The 22,482-nt window shown below is 36.1% G+C and overlaps 2 protein-coding genes across 3 annotated transcripts in view; one reads left to right on the forward strand and one right to left on the reverse strand.

Annotated features, from left to right (window-relative positions):
* CENPP (centromere protein P) overlaps positions 1-22,482 on the forward strand; it is a gene marked incomplete at its 5' end in the record, with an annotated part of 232,063 nt that overhangs the window by 105,450 nt on the left and 104,131 nt on the right. The gene's annotated exons all lie outside the window — the stretch shown is intronic.
* Positions 1,166-21,867, reverse strand: ASPN (asporin; the record flags this gene model as incomplete). Of its 2 annotated transcripts, XM_079705973.1 has the most annotated exons (9): positions 1,166-1,363; positions 3,638-3,776; positions 4,167-4,260; positions 7,768-7,878; positions 8,935-9,148; positions 11,369-11,481; positions 14,642-14,914; positions 18,241-18,290; positions 21,821-21,867. In XM_079705973.1, the coding sequence occupies 9 exons, from the start codon at positions 21,865-21,867 to the stop codon at positions 1,166-1,168; spliced, it is 1,239 nt and encodes a 412-aa protein (XP_079562099.1). The 2 variants fall into 2 exon arrangements, with proteins under 2 accessions (XP_079562099.1, XP_079562100.1); XM_079705974.1 differs by lacking the exon at positions 18,241-18,290 and having other exon boundaries at positions 14,642-14,891; positions 21,796-21,867.

Below are 22,482 nucleotides of genomic sequence, written 5' to 3' on the forward strand. Positions count from 1 at the left end.
CACTTTACTAAAAATGTTTTAGTAAAAATATAAGAGTTTTATGAAAAATAGTTTATGTTCCTGAATGGGAGAAGAAAAATGAAACCAAAGCAAAATATTTTATTTCAAACCAATATTTTAATGTTTTCCTTATTTTCTAGTTTTACTTATGTTGAACACCAACAAAAATATACGTTAAGTACTCATAATTTTTATACAGAGCTGTGCATTCCATTTAATGCCCTGCCTATTCAGTTATACCAGGTGTGTTTTTCAGAGTTATCCAGTTTGTGCATATTTAAGGAGACAGTTTGGTGTAGAGTTGATAGTATCCAGTCTCTTCCAATGAAGGTCTTACAAAGGGACATCTCAAAAATATTCCTTAGCATTGAGGTGACAGTGTTATATAACCTAACAATTGACACACTGTTAAAAGCTTATAATAACTGTGATAATAAAAAGTGTGAGATTTTATATAAACACTCACTATGCATTTCTATAGAGGTTTTATAATCAGATAATAATAGTTAAAAAGAAAAGCTCGTGCTACAGCTTGAAAAAAGCTGTTTATGAATAGCATCTGTTGTGTTGGTAATAAACACTTACTGAAGGCTTTATTATAAGGAGTTTTAAACATAAAGACAGTAAGGCTCTAAGGCATGAGAATTTGAATAAGATTATATCAAACCATACTTCAACATTATTAGAAATATTACAGTAATACCCAAGTTTTTAAAGACAGAATAAGGATAACATACTCTTTATATAACTGTACTTGTCAATTTTCTTTTTCTAATAGCAAATGAAAGAGCACAAAGTTTGTTAAGTCAAGCATTCCATTTACAGTACAGTTCTTTTTTAAATGCACTTGATAACAAAGTGTTAAATACTGAATGTCTTATCTTTTGTTACTGAGAAAGAACATTCAAGCATGAGATTTATGCAAAATCATTTATATGTAAAAGGAAATTTCAACAGGTACTTATTTCCTTTAATCCTGTTGTATCGATAGTTTTTGCAAAATTCTGTTGAAATTTTTTGTCGTACAGTAAGTCAGTGGACTTAACACATGGGAATAGATATTTTGCTTATGTGCATAATACCACCATTTTAAATAGAGTTCAAGTATTCCAAATGTAACAATGTTTGAATTTTACATTAAATGGATATCACTAATTATTAATTATTACTTCCTGAAGTTCCCAAGCTGAACACTCATTCTGCTCAAAACACAACGAAATGTTGCAGGTTGTACTTCCCAATACTTCACTGGGTTGTTGAATAAACTTATTGCACTGTATAAAGACTTCTTCATCTTTGGCACTGCTGGGCAGAAGTCATTCACTCCCACTTTCGTAATTGAATTAGAATGAAGGAAGATTATCTGTTGTAGTGGGAAAAGAGTGGATTAAAAATACATGATAAATGTAAAGAGAAGATATTCTGCTGTAGTCAGCATTTGTTCATGGGTTTGTCTCTTTATTTTACACTGATTTGAATACATTTTGCTTAAAGTGTATGTGCCCGTTTATGCCTGTTAAATACTTATTACAAGGATGCAGGCTCCTGTGTTATATACAAAAGTGCTCTATGTGTGAAGTGTGACGTAGGACTCATGCCAGTGCCCAGGGCACACTGCCTGGTCAGCACATGCCACTCTCCTCTGTCTCTGTCTCTCTCTGTCTCTGTCTCTCTGTCTCTATACACACACACACACTCACGCACACACGTATAGGTGTGTGCGTGAGTGTGTGTGTATGGTTACTTCAGTGCCATATTTACAATAATGTATTTTAAAAGTATTAGAAATGAGCAGAAGAATGAAATTTAATGCTCTAAGAATGACTTGCAATATGAATGTGAAGAATTTTTAGCCAGCATTTTCTGTGATCAAAGGGAGAAGTGTAGAGCTGCTTTTTTGTAAATTTTATAGAAAAATATGTCTATCGACATCTTAAATATGTATCTGTAATACAACATCAATAGTTGAATTTTTATTTGCTCCAATGGATAAAATACAATTTTATAGGCTGTGTATGTGTCTTATTAAATTATTACTCAGAAAGAATGGACAATATAGGACCTTCCCTTCCTTCCCTTTAATAGCCCTTAAAATTTCTTCTTTGGATTTTTTTGGCAACTGAGATTTCTGGGAAGTAAAAACAATCTACTTAATTAACAGTGTTTTGGCATATTAGGAAGAAGGAGCCTTTTGCTGGCAAGGCTAAGATACCAGTTCTAGCCGTTGTTACCTCTAGATTTTGCCTTGGTGAGATTGATCTGAGCCAGTCATGAGAACCGTAGGCACTGCTAAAACCTCTAGTTTTCTGTTGGAGTCCCTTCCGCCCTCTATTGATCTTGGAGATTTTGTGACAGATGCATTATATGGTTTCCTGGCAGCCCAGCAGCAGTGCAAGATGTAGTTTCCACAGCATTGACCTCACTGAGAATGGGGAACAGTGCTGGACATGAGTGTGTTTGCTTTGTGGACATCCATTGAATTGTATCCTTATGACTATGTGTTATAATTCTGTTCATTTTTTAAAATGCTAGCAATAGTATGGATAGATTTAAGACACCCAGAAGCTGGGATCAGCGTTGTGGAGTAAAGTACTCAAAGACTGGACAGCTTGAGGGAGGAAAGACTCGGTCATGCTCACTGGTTAAATAAACATTTAAACGCAGCATTTGAAAAAATCAAAGCAAAAGTCATAATCTTGAAATGAGCATCTGCCTATATAGCACATCCATTTTGATGGCTTCTATTTCACAGGCTTCTATTTGTGTAGTGAACAGAACTTGTTTAAAGAAAAATTAGAAAGAAATCTAGAAGCAAATGGCTCAAGGCCCAGTTTTGTTGTCAATGTGTTTTTCCTTGGAAGATGAGAAATTGTATATCAAGGAAAGCACATGAGAAAAATGGACTAAGGTGACATGAGATTAAGTAGGGATTCTTAATTTGAGGTCCACAGATGGGAATCAGGAGGATCTGTGAAACTCCTAAAATTATGTGAAAATGTTGTCTCATTTTTGTTCTTGGGAATATCTAAAGCTTTATCAGATTTTCCAACAATTCTGTGGCCCCTCCCAGCTAGCCAAGAGTTGCCAGATTAGAAGGAAAAGTTTTCTAGTAATGAAGAACAAGAAATGTGCACCCTTAATGCTCCAAATACTGACTTTTGATTATATATTCTGGCCTGAGTTTTTAAAAAGCATGCACACTTCTAATGTGGCACCACATTGATAGTGAAAATACCTGGGACTTCATCCACATGCTCTGCCTTTGTGAAATGTTTCCAGAATGAAAGGTTATATAATTCTACTTGATTTCCTCCTGACCAGTCATGCCTTTACATAGCCACTGCCACCCCCAGAAACCTGAAATTAGCTGTGTCCGTACCTTCACCACAATGGCCTTAGCAGTTTCAGGAGAAGAAACAGAGGGATGGAAATGGGTACCTGAGCATTTTAGCTGATATCTCAATAGAAACTGGTATTCTAACGCTGTCCTTGGCATAAAACACCTCGGCCAACCTGGAGGGTCTTTAGGGTGTGAATTACCATTGCTACTTGATTGGTCTTTGCTCCAGATACTAATATGTTTCATAAAAACAAAGAAAAGTACTAATATCTGCAAAACACAAGTAGAATGTTTTACCTGGAGGTATTTCAACTCTTGTAATCCTGAAGGGATTTTTTTCAGTTTATTTTTTTCCAAGTGTATTTCTCTCACACGTGGTATGTTAGCAAGACTTCCATTTTCGATATCTGTGATTCTGTTGTTTCCTAGGCCCAGCCTAAAAATGACATAAAATGCATCAACTCTTGAGCAGACGGTATGATACACTTAGCTGCAGACACCACAACTGAGTTAGAAATATTTGTATATATGTTCAGAGAAAGGTATTTCATGGTTTCCTTTAATAACCTATTTCAAGATGTAACAGCCCTCTCCTCCACTGTCAGAAAATTTTCTGTCTAACCTATATGCAACAAAAGGGACATTTGGAAAGTGTCCCTTTTCTCATTCCACTTGCTCTCCCTCTTCCATTACTGAGACAGAATGATAGCAGTTCCTTCTAGTTTTCCCTTAATTTTATGTCCCTGTACACATTCTCCAAGAAGTTTCATTAATATCTTCATCATATGGACTACCACTTCCAAGTTAGGATTTGGGGGATGTTTACCTTTGCAGATCTTTGTATCGTTTAAAATCCTCTAGTTCCACAGTTGAAATTTTATTATAATCTAAATGTAGCTCCAGTAAAGTTGAAGGTAGTTCTAGCGATAAGAAAAGACATATGTATGTTAGATCAGGCTAAGACCAAGCCCTATTGATTAGTTGTTTACTTGTTAAGTTTCACATTATAGGCTTAGGCAGTTTTGGGGGAATCTGCTTTTTTTTAACTTTTTATTATGGAAAATTTCAAACATATACAAAAATAGAAACTAGTATTATGAGACACCATGCTGTTGCCCATCTTCAGCAGTTATCTCCATTTTTCCAATCTTGTTTCATCTACGCCAATAGTTATTTATTATTGATTTGTTTATTGACTTGTTTTTATTTATTCATTTATTTTTTTGCTGGAGTACTTAAAATCAAATTTCACACACATAATGTCATTTCACCTGTAAAGACTTCACTAGACATCTCTAACCCATAAGGTCATCTTTTTTTCCCCTTACATAACCATCATGTTAGTATCACATCTAACAAAATTAGCAACAATTCTTCAATCATCTAATATTCCTCTCCCTAATGATCTCAGATGTATTGTTTTACAGTTGACTTGTTCAGGTCAGGATCCAAATAAAGTTTACAGGATATATTTGGGGCTTATATCTCTTTAAATCTCTTCTTCTATTACTCTTTCCTTTTTCTCCTTCTTCTGTTGATTTGTTTCAGATATTAATTTGCTTGAGATACTCCTTTGTAGATTGGGCTGTTGGCCTCCACATAATATAGTTTATCATGGTTTCTAGCCCCCTTATTTCTTATGACCTGTAGTAGATATAGAGACCAGATTAGATTCAGCAAATCACTCTTTCATCTGACGGTCTTTGCACTCATTCATTGATTACTGCTACCTAGATTTATTATTTCATTCAGAATGGGAAAATGGTGATTTTCTGATTGTGTCATTCGTTATTCATTTATTAGGTGAGATTGTTCTCTAAAGAATTTTCTTTCATTAATTAATTACTTACTTTATAATACAGTTTTTTAGAAAAAGCATAAATGCTTGATTTTTTTTCAAGTAATGAATTAGTGCAATGCCCAGAGGTGACCAATGAATTTTTTTTATATCATTATGAACATATGGATTTTTTCCCTGTTTGATATGTTTGATCCACTGCAGTATTTATTCTTTTCAATTCGTAGTAGTTTCTGCATAAATTAAGAGAAGCATCTTCAGTGCCACCTGGCACATGGCAGGTACCTTGTGAATGTTTGCACCTTCTCATCTCACACCTTCATGTTCTGACCCCAGCCCTCCCCAGATTAACTGAAACTGGAATGAAAGAGACTAACCAGAAAATTCAGTCAAATCTCATTTTATTAATCCTACACATAAGATATTATTTTTTCAGTCAAAAGTTCTTGTTAGCTAGCTAGGAAATACATTGATTTTTCAACTCTTGCTAAAACATTTCCTTATTTTATTAGTAGTAAAGACTGTTGAAGGTAAGTTCTATCTTCAAAGACCTTAAACACTAATTGAGCAAGTCTACCATGTATACAAAAATCACTAGAAAAATATTATAGAGTGTGCCAGTCTATTCTAGAATATGCTGTAGCAAGTCAAAGACAAGAAATCTCTGTGCATGTTGAGTCAGGAAAACTTGGAAGAGGGTTTGTAGAATTTAAGGGAACTGTCCTCATGGATTTGGGTAGCTCAGTGACTGCCAACAAATATAGCATACTTTCATACAGATATTTCTACACCTACCCTATCTTCAAACAGGTCTCTCCTACCCTCAACACAATACTGTTATGTAACAGAATTTTCCAGATGAATAGGAAGGAAAACAGTTTCACTCTTCTCATGTTAACTTGTCAGGTCTGGTAAGAACCCTCTGGACCTCGGCCTGATTCATCCTGTCACAATGGGTAGTGATGATTGAATTATAACATTTGAGCAAATAAGTCATAAAAACAAAAAACTGGCTTTTGAATGTCATAAGGATCTTAAAGCAGTAGTTATGTAAATTTGGAGATTTGAAATTTAAATGTCTAAAGACATAAAATGTTCCTTTAGACTTTGGAAGAATCTTGAGAATTTCACGAGGAGTTAAAACTTCATTTTTAAGATACACTTTGAAACTTGAAGAGAATTACTCTCAGGATGTTTTGTAGTATAAGAAAGCTGCTGACGTAAGTATAAAGAGCGATGATAACTGCGGGACCTCAGAGCCACAGCTTGGGGGTGGCGCCCTACTCTTCTGCTCCAGTAGATCCTCTTATCCTCTCCTGTCCTCTTCCTCTTCCCCCTCACTCTACGTCAGCTTCCAGCTTATGAAAGGGATTTTATTTAACTTGTTAGGTACAGTATGTATTTTTGTTGTTGTTCTAAAGATTAGAAGGTAAATATAATATTTTATGTTTCTTGTAGAAAAACAGCCACCTCCTTGAAACCTAAATTAAGGTTGTTTTTAATTGTGTAGTTCTGAATTAAACTGATTTTTTCTATACTAAAAGAAATTGTCTTTCTACTTTTACTTTAGATGATTTTCCTCCTAAATGAAAGATTAATAATAGCAGCTTTACTTAATTAATAATAGCAGCTTTGCTGGGTCTTTTAAACTATCAGCATGTATTTGTTCTGTTAATCTTCTGGATCATCTGAGTAGTAGAAAAGGGGTTATGGTAAAATAGAAGAAAACAGGTTATTGCTGCTTTTACTATGGATACTGAAAGACAGGGCTGTTTGAAAGGAAAATGTGTTATTAATCATAGGGGTTATTTCTGATCCAGGTGTTAGCATAGAAGAGAGAAATTGTCAGGGAGGAGGAAGGTGTGACCTTGAGCATGGGTTTGGAGAAAGGCAAATCCAATCTAGTTAATCATCAGTCTGGGAGCTTAGAAGTAATGCATTAGAAAACTGGTCCAGTAGCAAACTTAAGAAGCATTTTACTTTGAGGCACCAGCTTCAGCTCATATGATAAAGAGCACAGTGCTCACTCTGTTATTGGTTATGTCAGGAGAGAGCATTTACTATGTGCCCAGCATTGTCTTCAGACCTTTCTGTGCATCAGCCCATTAATCTGCACAGCACCCCTGTGTAAAAAAAATGAGGTATAGAGTGCCTTGCCCAGAGTATACACCTATCCCTGCCAGAGCCAGCGTCTGCCCCAATCCCTCCTCACAAGCCCCACCCTGAACCACTGCTGCAAGGCTGGGAGAAAGGTCTCTGGCCCTGTGCTTCTTCCTCTGCTTTCTTCTCTACAGCATTCTCACCTCTAACAGACACTTGACAGAATGACAAGTATAGATGAGTAAATGTTAGGAAAGAGACAAAAAATAAAAAGTTCTTTGCTTCTTAATGTTTGTTCGTACTGGGAAAAAAAGATTCTGGTTTCATACTGTCAAAAAAAGAAAAAAGAATTACATATGGCTCTTGATGTGTACATGAGAAAACACTAAATTTCATACTACACTGACCAGATATACTGGTAAAAAGAATTCTAATTGCAGTGTGGTTTTGACAGTGTGTACACTTTACAACCTTACATTTAATGGTCATTTTAAAATGACAATTCAATAAATACTGTATAAATACAAACCTTTAGGAATTGAGGTCAGTTTTGCTTCTGCAATTCTGATATGAAACACTGTTACCCCTTCAAATGCCCCTGGTTCAATCCCATTGTTATCAAGAGGGTTTGCACTCATTTCTGTGGGGGGAAATTATATAATTTAGCATACATATGTTGTATGTGAAGGAAACTCACAATGCAGAGATGCACGTCCCAAGAAAATTCTAAGAAGTGTGAGCATTATCGTTCACTCTCCTTCACTCAGTATATCTGTTTCTGTGTCTATCTACTCTCCTTTCTGTCAGTCTCAGAAAAAGACTGCTTTGTGTTACATAGGCTGGAATATATAACAGCTTTACTATTTTGCTTTGAATTACTAAGTCAGTAACTTACTTATCACTCTTTTCCAACCATGATCATAATCAAGGTTTCGTTATAGTAATGTAACATAAGAAAAAAGACCATCCTTCATATAATTCAAAACTTTTGTGTTTTCCAGTGTACATTTATTTATTTGTCTCCTAAACTTTTAAAATTGTAAGTCAGTTAGAAATTACTTGATTAACAGAAATATAACTGAGGAATGCCAGAAATTGAAGCTATTTGGTTAAGTGCCAGGCACTTGGTTGAATTAAATGAGTAAATAAATGAATGAGAATATTGGTTAGGAATTTTGAATGGATATAGTAGGGGAAGATGGCATGGTTATACCATGGGTGTTAGAAGTAAAATAGTGTGTAGAATTGGAAGTATACAGTAAAAACGCCTTAGCTGAATAATCTTCAAAGCAGAAAATGAAAAGTTAGATGTACATTCCAAATAATATCTGAATTAATGTTGTAGGTTGTATGTGAGTAGTTTTTACAATACATTAAAAATGATACATTTAAATTAAATAAGAATAACAGATTTTAACCAATTAAGTGCAGTCAGAAAACAGAAACCACACTAAGGGATTCTTGAGAGTGCAGAGTGCATGTGTATTTATATTGTAAAAGGTGTATTTCTTTAAGTGCTATAAATTTTGTTGATACTTTCATTGATTTATGAATGGCTCATCTAGGTACAGCTTACTAGATTCAAAAAATTAATTTTGGAAATTATCAGTCCTAAAGTTGTTAATGATGATAAAGATCTCTACATCTGCATATTGCTTATAATTTTAAAATGTTCCATTTATTTGCAAAAACTTACCTAGCACATGTAAAGAGTTCATTCCTTTGAATGTCTCCTTTTGTATTTTCTTAACTTTATTGTCATGAATTCTGAGTTCTGCTAACGATTTGGGAAGATTAAGTGGTATTTCACTTAGTTGATTGTGGGACAGATATAGCCTTCGCAACTTCTTTGTGGTTTGAAAGGCTTTGGGGTGAATCTTTGTTAGTTTGTTGTTGTTCAGAATCAAAGCCTAGATAAAGCATAAAAAGTTACACCATATCAGGAAGTGGATTTGATTTACCAGTATTCTACAGTGATTAGTCACTCATGGAAATCAATGCAAATTATGTCATTCATATACTTTATTAACCATGTAAATAATTCTCCAGCCCAATCTAAGCTTAAAAAAAGAAAAATTTACTACTGAGTTGGAACAGTGCAAAGCTTTAACGATTGGTTTCACACCTTTGGTTTGTCTTTGATTAGGTGACACATGTCATGACCATTTCTCTTCATGGAAGTGATGGATAGTATTATCTTTATCTTATTTTTTTTAATTAATTAATTTATTTATTTGGCTAAGTTGGGTCTTTGTTGCTGTGCGGGGGCTCTCTGTAGTTGCAGCGAGTGGGGGCTACTCTTCGTTGTGGCACGTGGGCCTCCCATTGCGGTGGCCTCTCTTGTTGCGGAGCACGGGCTCTAGAGCACAGGCTTCAGTAGTTGTGGCTTGCGGCCTCCAGAGCGCAGGCTCAGTAGTTGTAGCGCACAGGCTTAGTTGCTCTGCGGCATGTGGGATCTTCCCGGACCAGGGCTCGAACCCATGTCCCCTGCATTGGCAGGCGGATTCTTAACCACTGCGCCACCAGGGAAGCCCTCTTTATCTTATCTTAAAAGCTATTCACTCTACAAAATTAACTTCAGTACACAACAAATACATTTTTGCATGATTTTATCTACTCTTAAAACCTCACCTCTGTCTTGTTTACTAATGTTTACCATTTTCCCCAGAATAGAGGCCTGTAAGAATAAACTCTTACAAAGTGCCCTCAGCATTCTGGCATATTTTAGACACTGGGGAAATGGTAGTAATTTCTGAAGAATGACTCAACCTCTTCTCAGTTCTGTGACTATTTCTCAGTGCAGCGTGGCAGCACTCTTCAGAGAAGACACAACCCCAGAGAGTGAAAGAGCTTAATGCAGCCTGAATCTTTGTTCCCCACAGCCAAGCCCTTTGCGACATGTTGAGGGTTCTGACTGCAGCCATCTTGATCTGCTGGGGTGCGGAACTTCAGAACCAAAACTGGGAAAATCCTTGGTAACCAGGGCTTGCCACTCACCTAGTAACTATTTTCAAAACGTGCCAGATTTTGCAGAAACAATTTTCAATGTTTCACAAGGGCAATGGCATTCCTAGGACTTTTTATTCCTCTCTGCTAATCTGGATCCTCTCATTCTTTCAGGGAGCAGCTCTAGATTATTTCCTTTTATGATTTTTGTCCCCAGTTCCATTCTACGACAATCTTCCCGTCGTTTCCAGAATGACTTAATATACGCCTTTCTGGTATTATTCACATTGTTGCTGTTTCACAGAAGAAATACAAATACTTCTGCAGTTAAACTCCCTTTACTTATTATGTTTACTGGTTTCACCATAGGCCCTTAGTGTCTCCTTTTTCTTACCTTCCTTTCAGACACATCACTACTTTTAACAATTTCAACTGAGATAGGTTAAGCCTAGAAGAATTTAAAATACATCTTGTTACCACTGGTAAAATATACTCCTTTCTGTGTGTGCCGCACAACCCATGTCTGTGACAGTGTGGAATCAGGCTCTCCCTCAAACCCAATTTCAAATAGAATTAGAAATTTTACCTGCTAAAATCTAGAGGCTCAAAATACCTCTAGAACAGAAAAATAAAAAAATAAAAATCTTTTAAATCTTAGAAATCTTTTTTAATCTTTAATCTTTTAAATCTTAGAAAATTTAAATATTAATGAGTAGAGTAAGGAAAAGTTCTTTTTCATCTTTAGAGATCTAGAAAAAAAGCCATACAAGTATATTTAGTCAGTTATGTTATATTGCACGTGCTGCTGTCAGAGCTTTGTGGGTTTGGGTACTGCTTTTCTTACATTGTACACTAATGAGTTCCTGAAAATAATCAGTTTTATTATTTTAGTGTATAATGACTATGATTACCTAAATAGAACCTAAATAGATCATAAGGACCACTTATTTGAATTCTTAGCCCACTGCCTTTCCACCTGGCTGTTATTCAGTAAACATCAGTTGAATTAAATTATTAATTGAATTAAATCTATAATTTTTCATTAACTAGACCACTGCTGAATAACGGGGATTTTGTCACTCATCATACACAGAAAAGTAAGACTTGTTTACACAAACACAGATACAAGCAATCATTTTAGCAGTGACAGAGATTTTCACTTAAATATTTGCATGTATTCTTACATAAAGTGAGATGAGTCCTTTAAAATCATTTTCTTTGATTTCCATAATTTTATTGTTTTGAAGGTCAACCATTCGGGTATCAAATGGAATATTGCTTGGGACAGAGGACAAACCTGAGAAATAAACAAACACGTTGCATATATGTTATATGCTAAAGATGAAATTGCTGATATGATAGAAATGTGCTTTTTAAAAAAATTCATGGTTACCATTAAGTAATAGATGACTCAACATGTAACAGATGACAAAAACATTGTTCTTTGGAAAGGCCTAAAGATCTTATCAAGTAACTTTATTTTTACAAGGTATCTAGCTGGTTCTGGCTATCACCATTCAGTCTGCTGCAAGGTGACATTAAATGGAGCTAAGTTGGGGGATTCTAATATGACTGCGAGGAGGAGACCTACAGCTGAGGCACAGCTTCTGCTGATGCACTTTTGACTAAAAAATATTAACATTCTTTGCAGATTTTCAGGCAGCTGTAGTGCTAAATTGGAGCCTGTGGGTTTTGATCATTTTAAGAAGCATCAACATGTAGAAAGTTGTGCTTAGAAAATAGATAAATTATTTTCGTGTACACTATCAAAGACTTTACTACCCATTTCCTTTAATAATGAGCTCCTCTAATTAGTCGTAAATTATTTGATTTACGGAAACTTATTCATCCATAACATATAATTAACATCTAGGTGTGTAGTATACCTTTACTGAATTTATCACCCACAGCCTTAGCTCTTTTTGAGCTGTGTACTCTAGTAATAGCTTTCTTTTCTCTCATCTCAGCAGCTGCATCTTCCTTTTTGTGTAGGTACTCAGTAAATGTTAATTACATTATTTAAAGACTTAAGTGTGTTTTTCCTCTCTTAAAGAAGCAGAAAATTGCCAGGAGCTGTATGTGGCGCATTTCTTCCTTCCTTTCCTTGCTTTCCCTAAATGGCTGAACATGTGCACCTCTGATTGTTGTCAGACATTCCATATGGTATTTATGCTTGAGGAGCATGGGGCTTTCTTGGTTTTCCCCAACATTTTATTTTTGAAATGTTCAAACATACAGAAAAGTTTAAAGCATTTTACAGTGAAAATTCATATTCCTTTTTCTCCCATCAACATTTTACTATACTGTACTTACTGTCCATCCATCAATTTATCTTTTTTATGTATTTTAAAGTGAGTTTTAGATATTACTACGCTTTTAGTGGAGCCATCCTTACTCCTGAAGAGTAGTATAATATTTAATAGCCCCAAATTGAAGAATTCAATATTGAAATACTGTGAATATCAACATTTCACTTGACAGCCCTCAATACTTTGCCCTTTCTGCTTTAAAACTGACAATTCTTTTAAGAAGTTTGACGTAGATGGAAAGGGGGGAAAGGGGGTAACTTGATGGGTTACCGAGGTATAACAGCAGTTTTGTTAGGAGATTACTTTGGTTTTAGAAAATGAAGTGGAAGTTCTTACAGGAAGGTAGAGGTTCTGCAGACAGGATCTAGTAACATAAACTTTGACAAACCTTCCCCTACCCTACCCCTGATGAATTTGGAAGCTCTGAAAAAAATTTCATTTCCTGAGGGAAAAAGATTGTTAAGTGTCCTTTTCATCTTCAGTTGTCATGGGGGGCCACTATATGCTGCTAACAGTGCTGTGTCATTTTAAAGGTATGTGTCATACTATTACAGATATTCTTGGGTGAATTTTATTAGATTTTTTTCAAAGCTAAATATTCAAGAGACCATGTAAGTAAAACACTATTTGCAACCAACTGTCTGTCATGAGGCAGTTTGGTTTTTCTCAGTTCTTTGAAGACAGTCACATACTGGAGCAGAGCTATGCAGTGTTTCCTTCAAGGTCTTTAAGCTGAAGTAGATGACCTTGTGCTGGAGTGAACGTGAAGGCCATCACACAAGGATGGTGTGTGCTAAAGGTGAACATCTCCTTAGTCAAAGTCTTACCCAGAACCAACCCAGTTTACATCCAGCAGTATCAAAGTAGATATATACATTTTTATCCTGATCTTTGTTTAGCAAAGTGTTTTCTCAGGCTTCAGCTCTACAAATTGATAGTAAAGTTTTTTTCCTGCCTGGGATGCAGCTTAAAAACGACAGTGCCAAAAGAAAAAAAGAAGACCTTCCGATACTCCCTAATCTAACCTTTTCTCACACCAGGGTCTGTTTCAGCTTCTACATTTCTCCTTCCTGCCACTCTTCCCACAGTCATTCTTGCCTGTGCTTCCAGACCAGCAAACGTTGTTTGCATCTTGTCATCTCTTTCTCACAAGAATGCCAAAGGTAAAGCTTAAAACCCATTTTTTCCTGGCCTGTATATTCCATTAAGACTTTACCAGCGATTCTAGCTCATAATAATATCCTCATTTTTGGATGGTTTTTGTTCACCTTTCTCATTGTGTCCCATAATAACACATTTTTTTAAAGTCTCTGGAGTTCACTGTAACAAGCTTTGACAATTGCCACGAACGCTGTGGCAGTAGGAAATGAATTTAAAGCTTTCAGAAGCACTGTCTGCTCATATGCGCTCTGGAAGTGGCCTTAATGGGCCTCCAGGTCCAGAATGGGAGGTGTGTGCCATACTTTTGGTTTCCCACAGTGGGTCAGGTCTGAGCCATCTCCTCTTTTGCAAATAGCTGAGTACAACAATTCTTGATGTGCATTCCTGTTACACCTCTCCCTGAGTATGCCCTTCTATTTGAGAGCACCTTCATTAGAAGTATTAAAAGAATAAAATACTCACCAGAGAATTACACATTTTTAAGAGACTTTAGAAAGTGGTTTTTAGTTCAGCCATTTATTTTCTAGATAGTTTTAAACCCAAACCATTCAAAACAAATAGAGTATTGTCTTTAAAATGTCTAGATTAGAGAGTTCACAAACTCTATAACCTATTTATTGTTCTGGATGGGCAACTTATTTTGGTAGAATTTTGCTGGGAAGCACAGTTTCAACCAGCTGACACTCTATGCGATGAAACCACGGTGACATCCATTCTCTCTAAAGGAAATTAAAATGTAATACTGATTCAAATTTGGGAAGAGAAGGAAATGTTCTGTATATGAAATTTCCATTGTTTTCCTCTGATTTTCTGGATTTTAAAAATAAGTTTGGATGTACTTTGGGGTTTGTTATACTTCTCAAAAATTTAAGTGAAAAATGCCTTTACAATCAGCTGATTTTTGAAATTTCAGTGAGGTCTTTCCCTATCCTTTAAATTTTGTCAAAATGACATTATTCTACAAAACAAGTTGACATGTGTCCTTACCTAGATCAGAACAGTGTACAACTCTCGAGTAGCATTGGCATCCAAACGGACATGTTGGAAACAGATCGAATGGGAAGAATGGGTTAATTGGCTCTCTTGTTGGGAAAAGAGAGTTGTTAGCATCACTATCACCTTCGTCTTCCATGTCCTTCAGCATCATATTCTTCAGTGTCAGGTACGAAGGGTGAAATAAGGGTTTGGCAGAGCACAAAGTCAAGAACGCTAGGAGCACATACTCCTTCATGTCGTCCTGTGTAGGGGACCAATCTAGAACTAAGTAGACATTGAGGATTAAGTTAAAGTTTAAATAAATACAGTTCCTGCTGCTGTACATTTCTCAGAGCTGGCAAGAGTACAGTGAAATGGCATTCTAATTTATTACTGGTGTGAGAGTAAGTTTATTAAAAGTTTTTGGAAAACAGTTCAGCAATATGCATTGGAAGCTTTATAAATATCTTTATTTTTCATCTAGCCGTTCTACTTTTGGCATCTAGTCTCAGGAAACAATTCTAATGTGCATAACGGTGTTCAGCAGAGAATCATATATAATAGCAAAAACATTAAAGATAATACTAATGGTTAAAGAGAAATAGTAAAATAAAATAGGGTATATTTATTCCATGAAATACTTTGGTACCCACAAAATGTTTACAAAGATATTTAAAAATATGAAAAACTGTTTTTTGAAATAAAAGAAAATATAAAAAATCTATACATAGTATACTTACATACACACACAAAACCTGGCACAAATATACCTAATTGATGATAATATCTGGATGGTAGAGTCATGAATTACTTGTGTCTTTTTTTTTCTTTAATTTCTATACTGAGCAATAAGAACTACATTTATGCTTAGGAAACTAATAAATGCTTTTAAAAACAAAAGCATATTATCATACCTGACTATTTATTCCTGAAATCCTTCCATTGCCTTAATATCTATGTCACTTTTAAAGTAAAATCCTTCATGTCCCCTTAGTACATCTGGAAGTTTTCTTTAACTTCTCTCCCACCATCCTCCCCAGCCTCACTCTCAGAGTTGGTTACTTTTTCCACAGTGTTATTGGATTTCTTCCTTCCAATCTGTTCCATTATCTAATATCTGATCCAAAGCATCTGAGGTCCAGGCTATTCTTTTTTACTGATCTTTCCACTGAGTCCCTTTTGTTTAGTTTTTTTGCAGGGGGAGGGCATAGGGTGCTTTCAGTTGTATTTTTTAAAGCCCACACAAAACTGGAATGTACGAGTGAGAACCTTCTGAGAATAGATTTGTTGTCATCTGATAGGGGATATTCCTACAGGTATGTTTACATATCATGGTTTCTTAACCATCAACTGTGAAACATACATTCTTTGTAATTTTCAAAAATTGTAAGCATTATGATATCATCTAAAACAGGCTTATGCCTGTCTTCCCTTTGGGGCATGCAGTTAGCTTCACATAATGCCCATTAGTGAGTCTGTATCCTGACAGGAGGGAGTCCACACCCAGCCAGGTCATCCAGCAGTGTAGCTGTCCTGCTATGCCTGAGCACCAGATAGCACCTTAGCCACAGAGGGCTTCTAGAGTCAGTCAGAATTGGTCCAGCCTCAGGAAGACCTGGCCTTCCAAATCCTTGAATTATGCCAGCTTCTTACAGTTTTCTAGAACCCAGAAATCAGCTTTAATATCTCTCCACAGCCTTGCTTTTTTTTGGACTTAAGAATCAAAAATGAACTAACTTAATTAAGATATTCATTTATATATCTTTTAATCATCAGAGAAAGGTTTTTTTAGAAAAAAACCCTACTGTCATCAGTGATTAACCTGATAACTAACATTATTTAACTCTTAGAAATCTATATGGCAACAAGTACATTTTGCCCACTGGGCGGCTGGACATGACCAGCCTTATCAGGTTTCCCTATGAGAACTCACACTCAATTGTGCTAGGAAAGGGGAGATTACAGGACACAGAACAGAAAAGATTTTTATATTTTTATAATCTTATTCTGAATCCCACTTCAGAACCAGTTCTGTCCTTCCATCTCTACACTGCCTTGTGGAATTGTCAATTCAGTTTATTCTAGATACGTCTCTCACATTAACCAGGAGGCCTGAGAGGTGCAAAGAGCTTCAGTGGCTTCCCCAAGGCCACATAACCAAATTGAACTGGAAATTGAGTTAGAGCTCATGTGTCCCAACCCATTCTTTGCATCTTCTGCTGCAACCCACACAGGAGCACTCTCTTTTATCTTCTTTTATCTAGTGGCCTCTGTCATCTCCTCCTTTCCAGCCAGTCCACATGTTGCCGTCCTGTGTACATCTGTACATAAAGGAGTGCACTCACAGCTTTCGGAGGGTGGAAATGGGAGTGGTTGTGTGATCAGATTTGTATGGTATAGAGAGAGATTGTGCTGGCAACTCAAGGGCCAGCAGCTTCTGTCAGCCAGCCCTGGGGACAGGCAGGTTACTATTCCAGTCACCCTGGAATCCTGGCACAGGCACCTGGTTTTGGTCAACTAGGCTTCATTTCCATCATCACTTTGGCACGTCATTTCTGCTTCTTAGCTGCCTGCCTAACTATGCTCCATTACGTTTCTTGACCGTAGGCTTCTTTGTGGTTCCTGGCTCCTTAATGCTTGGTGCCCTGCCTTGCCTTGACTTCCACAATTCTCATTCTTGAGATAATTTAGCTCTTGGTCCTTAGCAAAACCAAAGCTTGTTTCTGGTACCAATTTATTCTTTAAGATTGTTCTGCATCGCAGCTCTATCTTCTAAGTCTGTAGCTGCCCCTGACCTTATTTGACCTTGGTAGAGAAGTTAATGAATTAAATGTCATTTAAGGTCATGTCTCTGGCTTTCTTTGAGCTTGCTGGAGTTTTTCATTGGGCATTTATCAAGTACCCACTGTGTACCAGGCACAGGGTTAGGATACATAATCCATGAAGTAGAACATGTTTGGATGTTCAATGGACATGCTTCTCCCTATCCACTTCTCCCATGCTTCCTTGCTCAAAAAACAACCACAGCTCCTAATTTGCTACTCTCAGGTAAGTGTGGGATTGTTGTAAAAGTTAATACTTGAATGTCAGGTACACTAATAGGAAAACTAAAAAATAAATGCTCAAGTTAGTAAATAGAACTAAACTGTGGGTGGTCAGTGCTGGCTGTGTACACTCTGGCTCTAACATTTTGGAAGAATCTCCAGATGTGTGGTCCCCAGACTCTGAAAATAAAATTCTTCACCATAAGTTTGTATACTCCTCATAAACTGTGTACTCCTCATAAATCTCAGTTTACTATTTGAGACCAATAGAAATAAAGACATCTATAAAATATACATACATGAAAAAAAGGTTGAAATAGAATACACAAACCTAATAAGAGGGATAGTGGGCTTATGGGTGAAGGATTATTTTCTTGTCTATGGTGCATATTTTTAAAATTGTTATTTTACTTTTTAAATATTTTAAATAGCAATCTGCAAGAAAATTGTCTTTGCTCTGGTCCTCCATATACTTTTGCCTTTTCTTACCACTTCTAGAAACATTAGACAGTACAATTAAAGGTTTCCCATACACTGCCCCCTCAAAATTCAACCAACAGTGCCTACCTTCAAAATAGTCTGGAGCCACAATTTCTTGAGGGCTAGCACCATTTACTCTGGTCCATGGGAGATAAAAGAGTTTTAATAAAAAGTTATTTTTGAGTTGGTTGGTTGTTTGAGTTTCATTCTTTTTGTAGAAACTTAGAGATAAATAGGCTGTAGCTTCCCCGTCTAGACCAGAAAAATCTATGTAATGCATAATATACCAGAAATACAGACCTAAGAAAATGGTAAAACTTTAAAGAATACATATAACAAGAGGAATATGTTAGAGATCCAAAGTGGGAAGCCAGGACGCAATGTCTTGGCTTTCCCCGTAGCCTGGCAGCAGGGCCAGGGACTTGCCTTCACTCCTGCAAACCCCATTTCCTGCTGCAGTCATGTTGCCCTATGACGTAGGAGAGCCCTGGAGTGGGGTGCGGACTGCGATGAGGGGGAGCAGAGCAGTTGTGACAGACGTAGAGGGACACTGGGAGGAGACACAGAAGATCAGTGCTCAGGCGAAAGCCAAGCATGAGGGAGGGGGCTTATTTCTCTTACATGTACCCTCCAAAAGGGCTGCTGGTCAGCCTACCTGTGGGGTCAGGAGGAGCATCAGCCAGTGTCCCTCCCTTCCTCTCTCTTCTTTCTTACACTGATAAGCTACATGAGTTCCTCCCTGCCTTAGATAAGATGGTGACTCTGGCCTGCTATGTTAGGCAGTGGCTTGTCTATGGTAGTTGGCAAGCTTTCCAGTTGCTGGCTGGTGGGGGCAGCCACCAGTCATGCCCTTCTGGACCCTTCCCTGGTGAGTGAGAGAGGAGACATGTGGAAGCAGGAAATGTCATTTAGCTGAAACTCCCTCCCAGTGTTGAAGTTTCCTCCAGAACATTGTGGACCAGATGGTGTGTCTGCTCTCTGATTGCATGACTCCAGTGAGAGGACTCAGGGAGCACACCTCCTCAAGAGGCATCCAGTTCCACTGCTGTCCATCTGTGGTTGACAGGAAATTCTTTATATTGAGACCAAAAATGCCTTCTGTCACATTCTTCTCTCTGTGCTACTTCTGTCTTCTGTTAGTTATATGAAATTAACCTGATCTTTTTGCATTCTCTTATCCTGTTTACTTGAAAAGTCAGGAGAACCTTGATTCCATGAGGAATTAACCATTTATTCCCTTCATTTGAGATGGCAAAGCCTTGATTAAAAAAACAAGTGATTATAGACCCCAAACCTTGCCCTATTCTAGTTAAGCAATTTTTTATCAGTAGAAAAATATTGGAATGTCCAAGAGGGAACACTAAATAGCAATGTTTTTTCCCCATTATTCAGAGAGTGTAGAGAATATTGTTTCTCATTTAAATGATGACTCTTAGTTGTTTGTCTTATTTTTAAATTTTGTGTTTATTAATATGGCTCAAGCTCTTATTTGTTTAGTTTTGGCAGTATTTAGATTGTTATTTTTAAAAGCTTTAAAAATGTTTATGTCTTGTTCTCAAGAAAGCTCAGTATTTCCCTGATTTAGACATTTTGCCAGTTTCTTACTCATGGAAAACTTTGAAGTTTGGTTTCAAGTTTCTCTTACTCTGAATAATTTTTGAAATATTATTTCAGTGCTACTGCTGTTATTACTAAGCCATGGCACATTAGAGCCAGGAGAGGCCTTTGAGACTTTGCTACCATGCCCTTTTTTATAGCAGAAGAAGCCGAAGCCGGCCTCCTCACTGCTGCATTGTCCACCCTTCTGCTTGGCCTCCTCTAAATGGGTCTTATTCCCACAGTGACTTCCAGACAGTAACCAGACTCTCCTCGGAGAGGATGGGGTGAGAGGCTTGGCCACATTCTTAGGACTGGAAATGTAGCTTGAGAAGTGTCTTTCTGAATTTACATAAGCTCCTATTTTCTGCTTAAATGTTCCACAAACTTGAATGGAAAATTTGTCTAAGTGAAATGGTATTTCCTCTCAGACACTATTATTAGGAAAATAAGTCACTGTGCTTTTAAATCCTATGCTTAAAGTTCTGCTTGGCTGAAACTCCTCTTGATTCACAAGTACCAATAATAGTTTTCAGTATGTAAATGTGATATAACATGCTCCGTGTATTCGCAGAAGGAATCCAGACTAAATTCTGGTGTAGTCAAGGCACAGCCTTGTAAATGGACAAGTAAGTTAAACTTTGGCAACTTATTCACAGTACCTTTTTGTCATGGAAACTGATACTTTTAAAGCCTATGATTTCCTTAAAGAAATACTTAACTTTACCTTGAAAGTATAAATAACAGCTGATTGAAGAACTTGCTGGCTGCTTTTCCTTTTATATGTTTTGTCCTTCATCAGTTTTTCAATGCATCTAGCAACCTAGCTACTGTCTTTAAAGACAAAAAACTCCTACCTCTTCATTTTTCTATTGTTTTCTATTGTTTCCTATCCTTCCTTAAAACTTGTAAAGTTAATCTCTTTTGTCTCAAACCTCAGATCAGATTTCTGAATATTCTTTTTTAATTAAGTAGTTGTAACAGAAGACTGCATATCCTGAGTTCTTTCCACCACTACCCTATATGGCTAAATACTAAAAACATCAAGATGCTTTTACATGTGTGTGGGCTTATGATTTTTTTTTTTAAACAACTCGATTCTTGGTGGGATTTTTTAATTCTTTATTCTTAGAGAGATATAGACCCCCTCAGATTCTTTGTGACTTAATCCTATATACCATGTGGCTACTGTTTATGGCTGCCACACCTCCAAATAAGTTAACAAGAAAGAATGCTGTGCTGTATTAGATTATGAGGGAGTAGAATATCAAATACATTTTTTAATTTGTTAAAATCTAATATTAAATAAAAGGGAGTAGACTATCAAATACATTGTTTAATTTGTTAAAATCTAATATTAAATAAAAAATTTACTTTGGGAGGGAACAAAGGAAATCTTTGTTTTACACTCTGACTGGATTTTGTGAAAAGAAGTTTCTAATCTTTCACATTGAATATAGGGCTAATTAAACTATTGCTGATAAATATTCTTTCTTAGAGTTATATGGATCTCCATTTTAACTGTCCAGTGTCATTACATAAGAATAAGGAATACATTTATCAAGGCAAAATACGAATATTCAAATATGTAAGTAAAAACATTTGAATAACTCGTATATTTTTTAAATACCTTAGAAAATATCATAGTTTCACATTTTGAAAAAATCTTTTACTGTTTTCACTTAATGTATTTGTAATATCCCCAAACTTTCCTATCATTCATTATTAAGGTAATGTTATTTTCTTAAAAGAACATATTCACAAGATATTTGTTTAAATGATTTAAAAAATCAATCATGTTAACTTTTATGGTAAAGTATAATGACAGGTTATCATTTAGCTATTTAAAAAAGTCACAATTATGTTGAAAGTAAATCCATTATATGTAAAACATAAAAGCTAGAGTAATTTTAGATATGTATTTAAGTGCTATTTTTTAAGAAATTATACAGATAAGCTTTAAACTATATTATAGGATTTACAAGCATTTATGTTAATAACATTAATGTCCCCTTAGTATTGACTAAAACAATTGTACACTAGTACATGAAGAAAAGACATGAAAACATACCTTGTAAGAAGAGAGTAAGTTCTCTTGAAAGTAGAATTTTCCACCATGTACTGCTTATCTATAACGTAAATGTTCTCAGCTACTATTTAAGAAGAAAATATGAGAAAGTATTACATTTAAAAGAAAACCACCCTTCTGCAGAGCCTGGTGTGGCTGCACCCTGGGTGACACTGGAATAAACTGCTTCCACAGATTAGCCCATGTTAGTACTGAGAAGCAAGATTAAAATTTGTTACTGCTCATGTGTTTTCCATCACTTTTTGTATCGTAGCCAAGACTTCTAGCTAAACTCTAGACGTCTACTGGAAGATTCTGAAGAAAAAAAAGAGAGAGTTTAATAATTCATGGCAACTGGCCATTGAAAATGCAGTCAAAGCCATTCAAGAAATACCTGATTTGAAAAAAATATGAAATTCTTAAATGAATGAATACTTATAAGTTACAAATTTTAAAATCACTCACTCTGTATAGACTAACAAAATATTTATCAGTTTTAGGAAGGAATACTGAAAGAGTACATTATTGAAATGTAAACCCAATCTCCAGATGTACCTAAGAAAGGAGCCATGCTGTTAATTTTCTTCTGATGTCTGAAGCTGTTACATCAAGCATACATCTCAAGAATTTCTTTAAAAGCTTTTGGCCCTGCCACAGGCATGTCA

The sequence above is a fragment of the Hyperoodon ampullatus genome (genome assembly GCF_949752795.1).
Source record: "Hyperoodon ampullatus genome assembly, chromosome: 6".
Lineage (NCBI taxonomy): Eukaryota > Metazoa > Chordata > Mammalia > Artiodactyla > Ziphiidae > Hyperoodon > Hyperoodon ampullatus.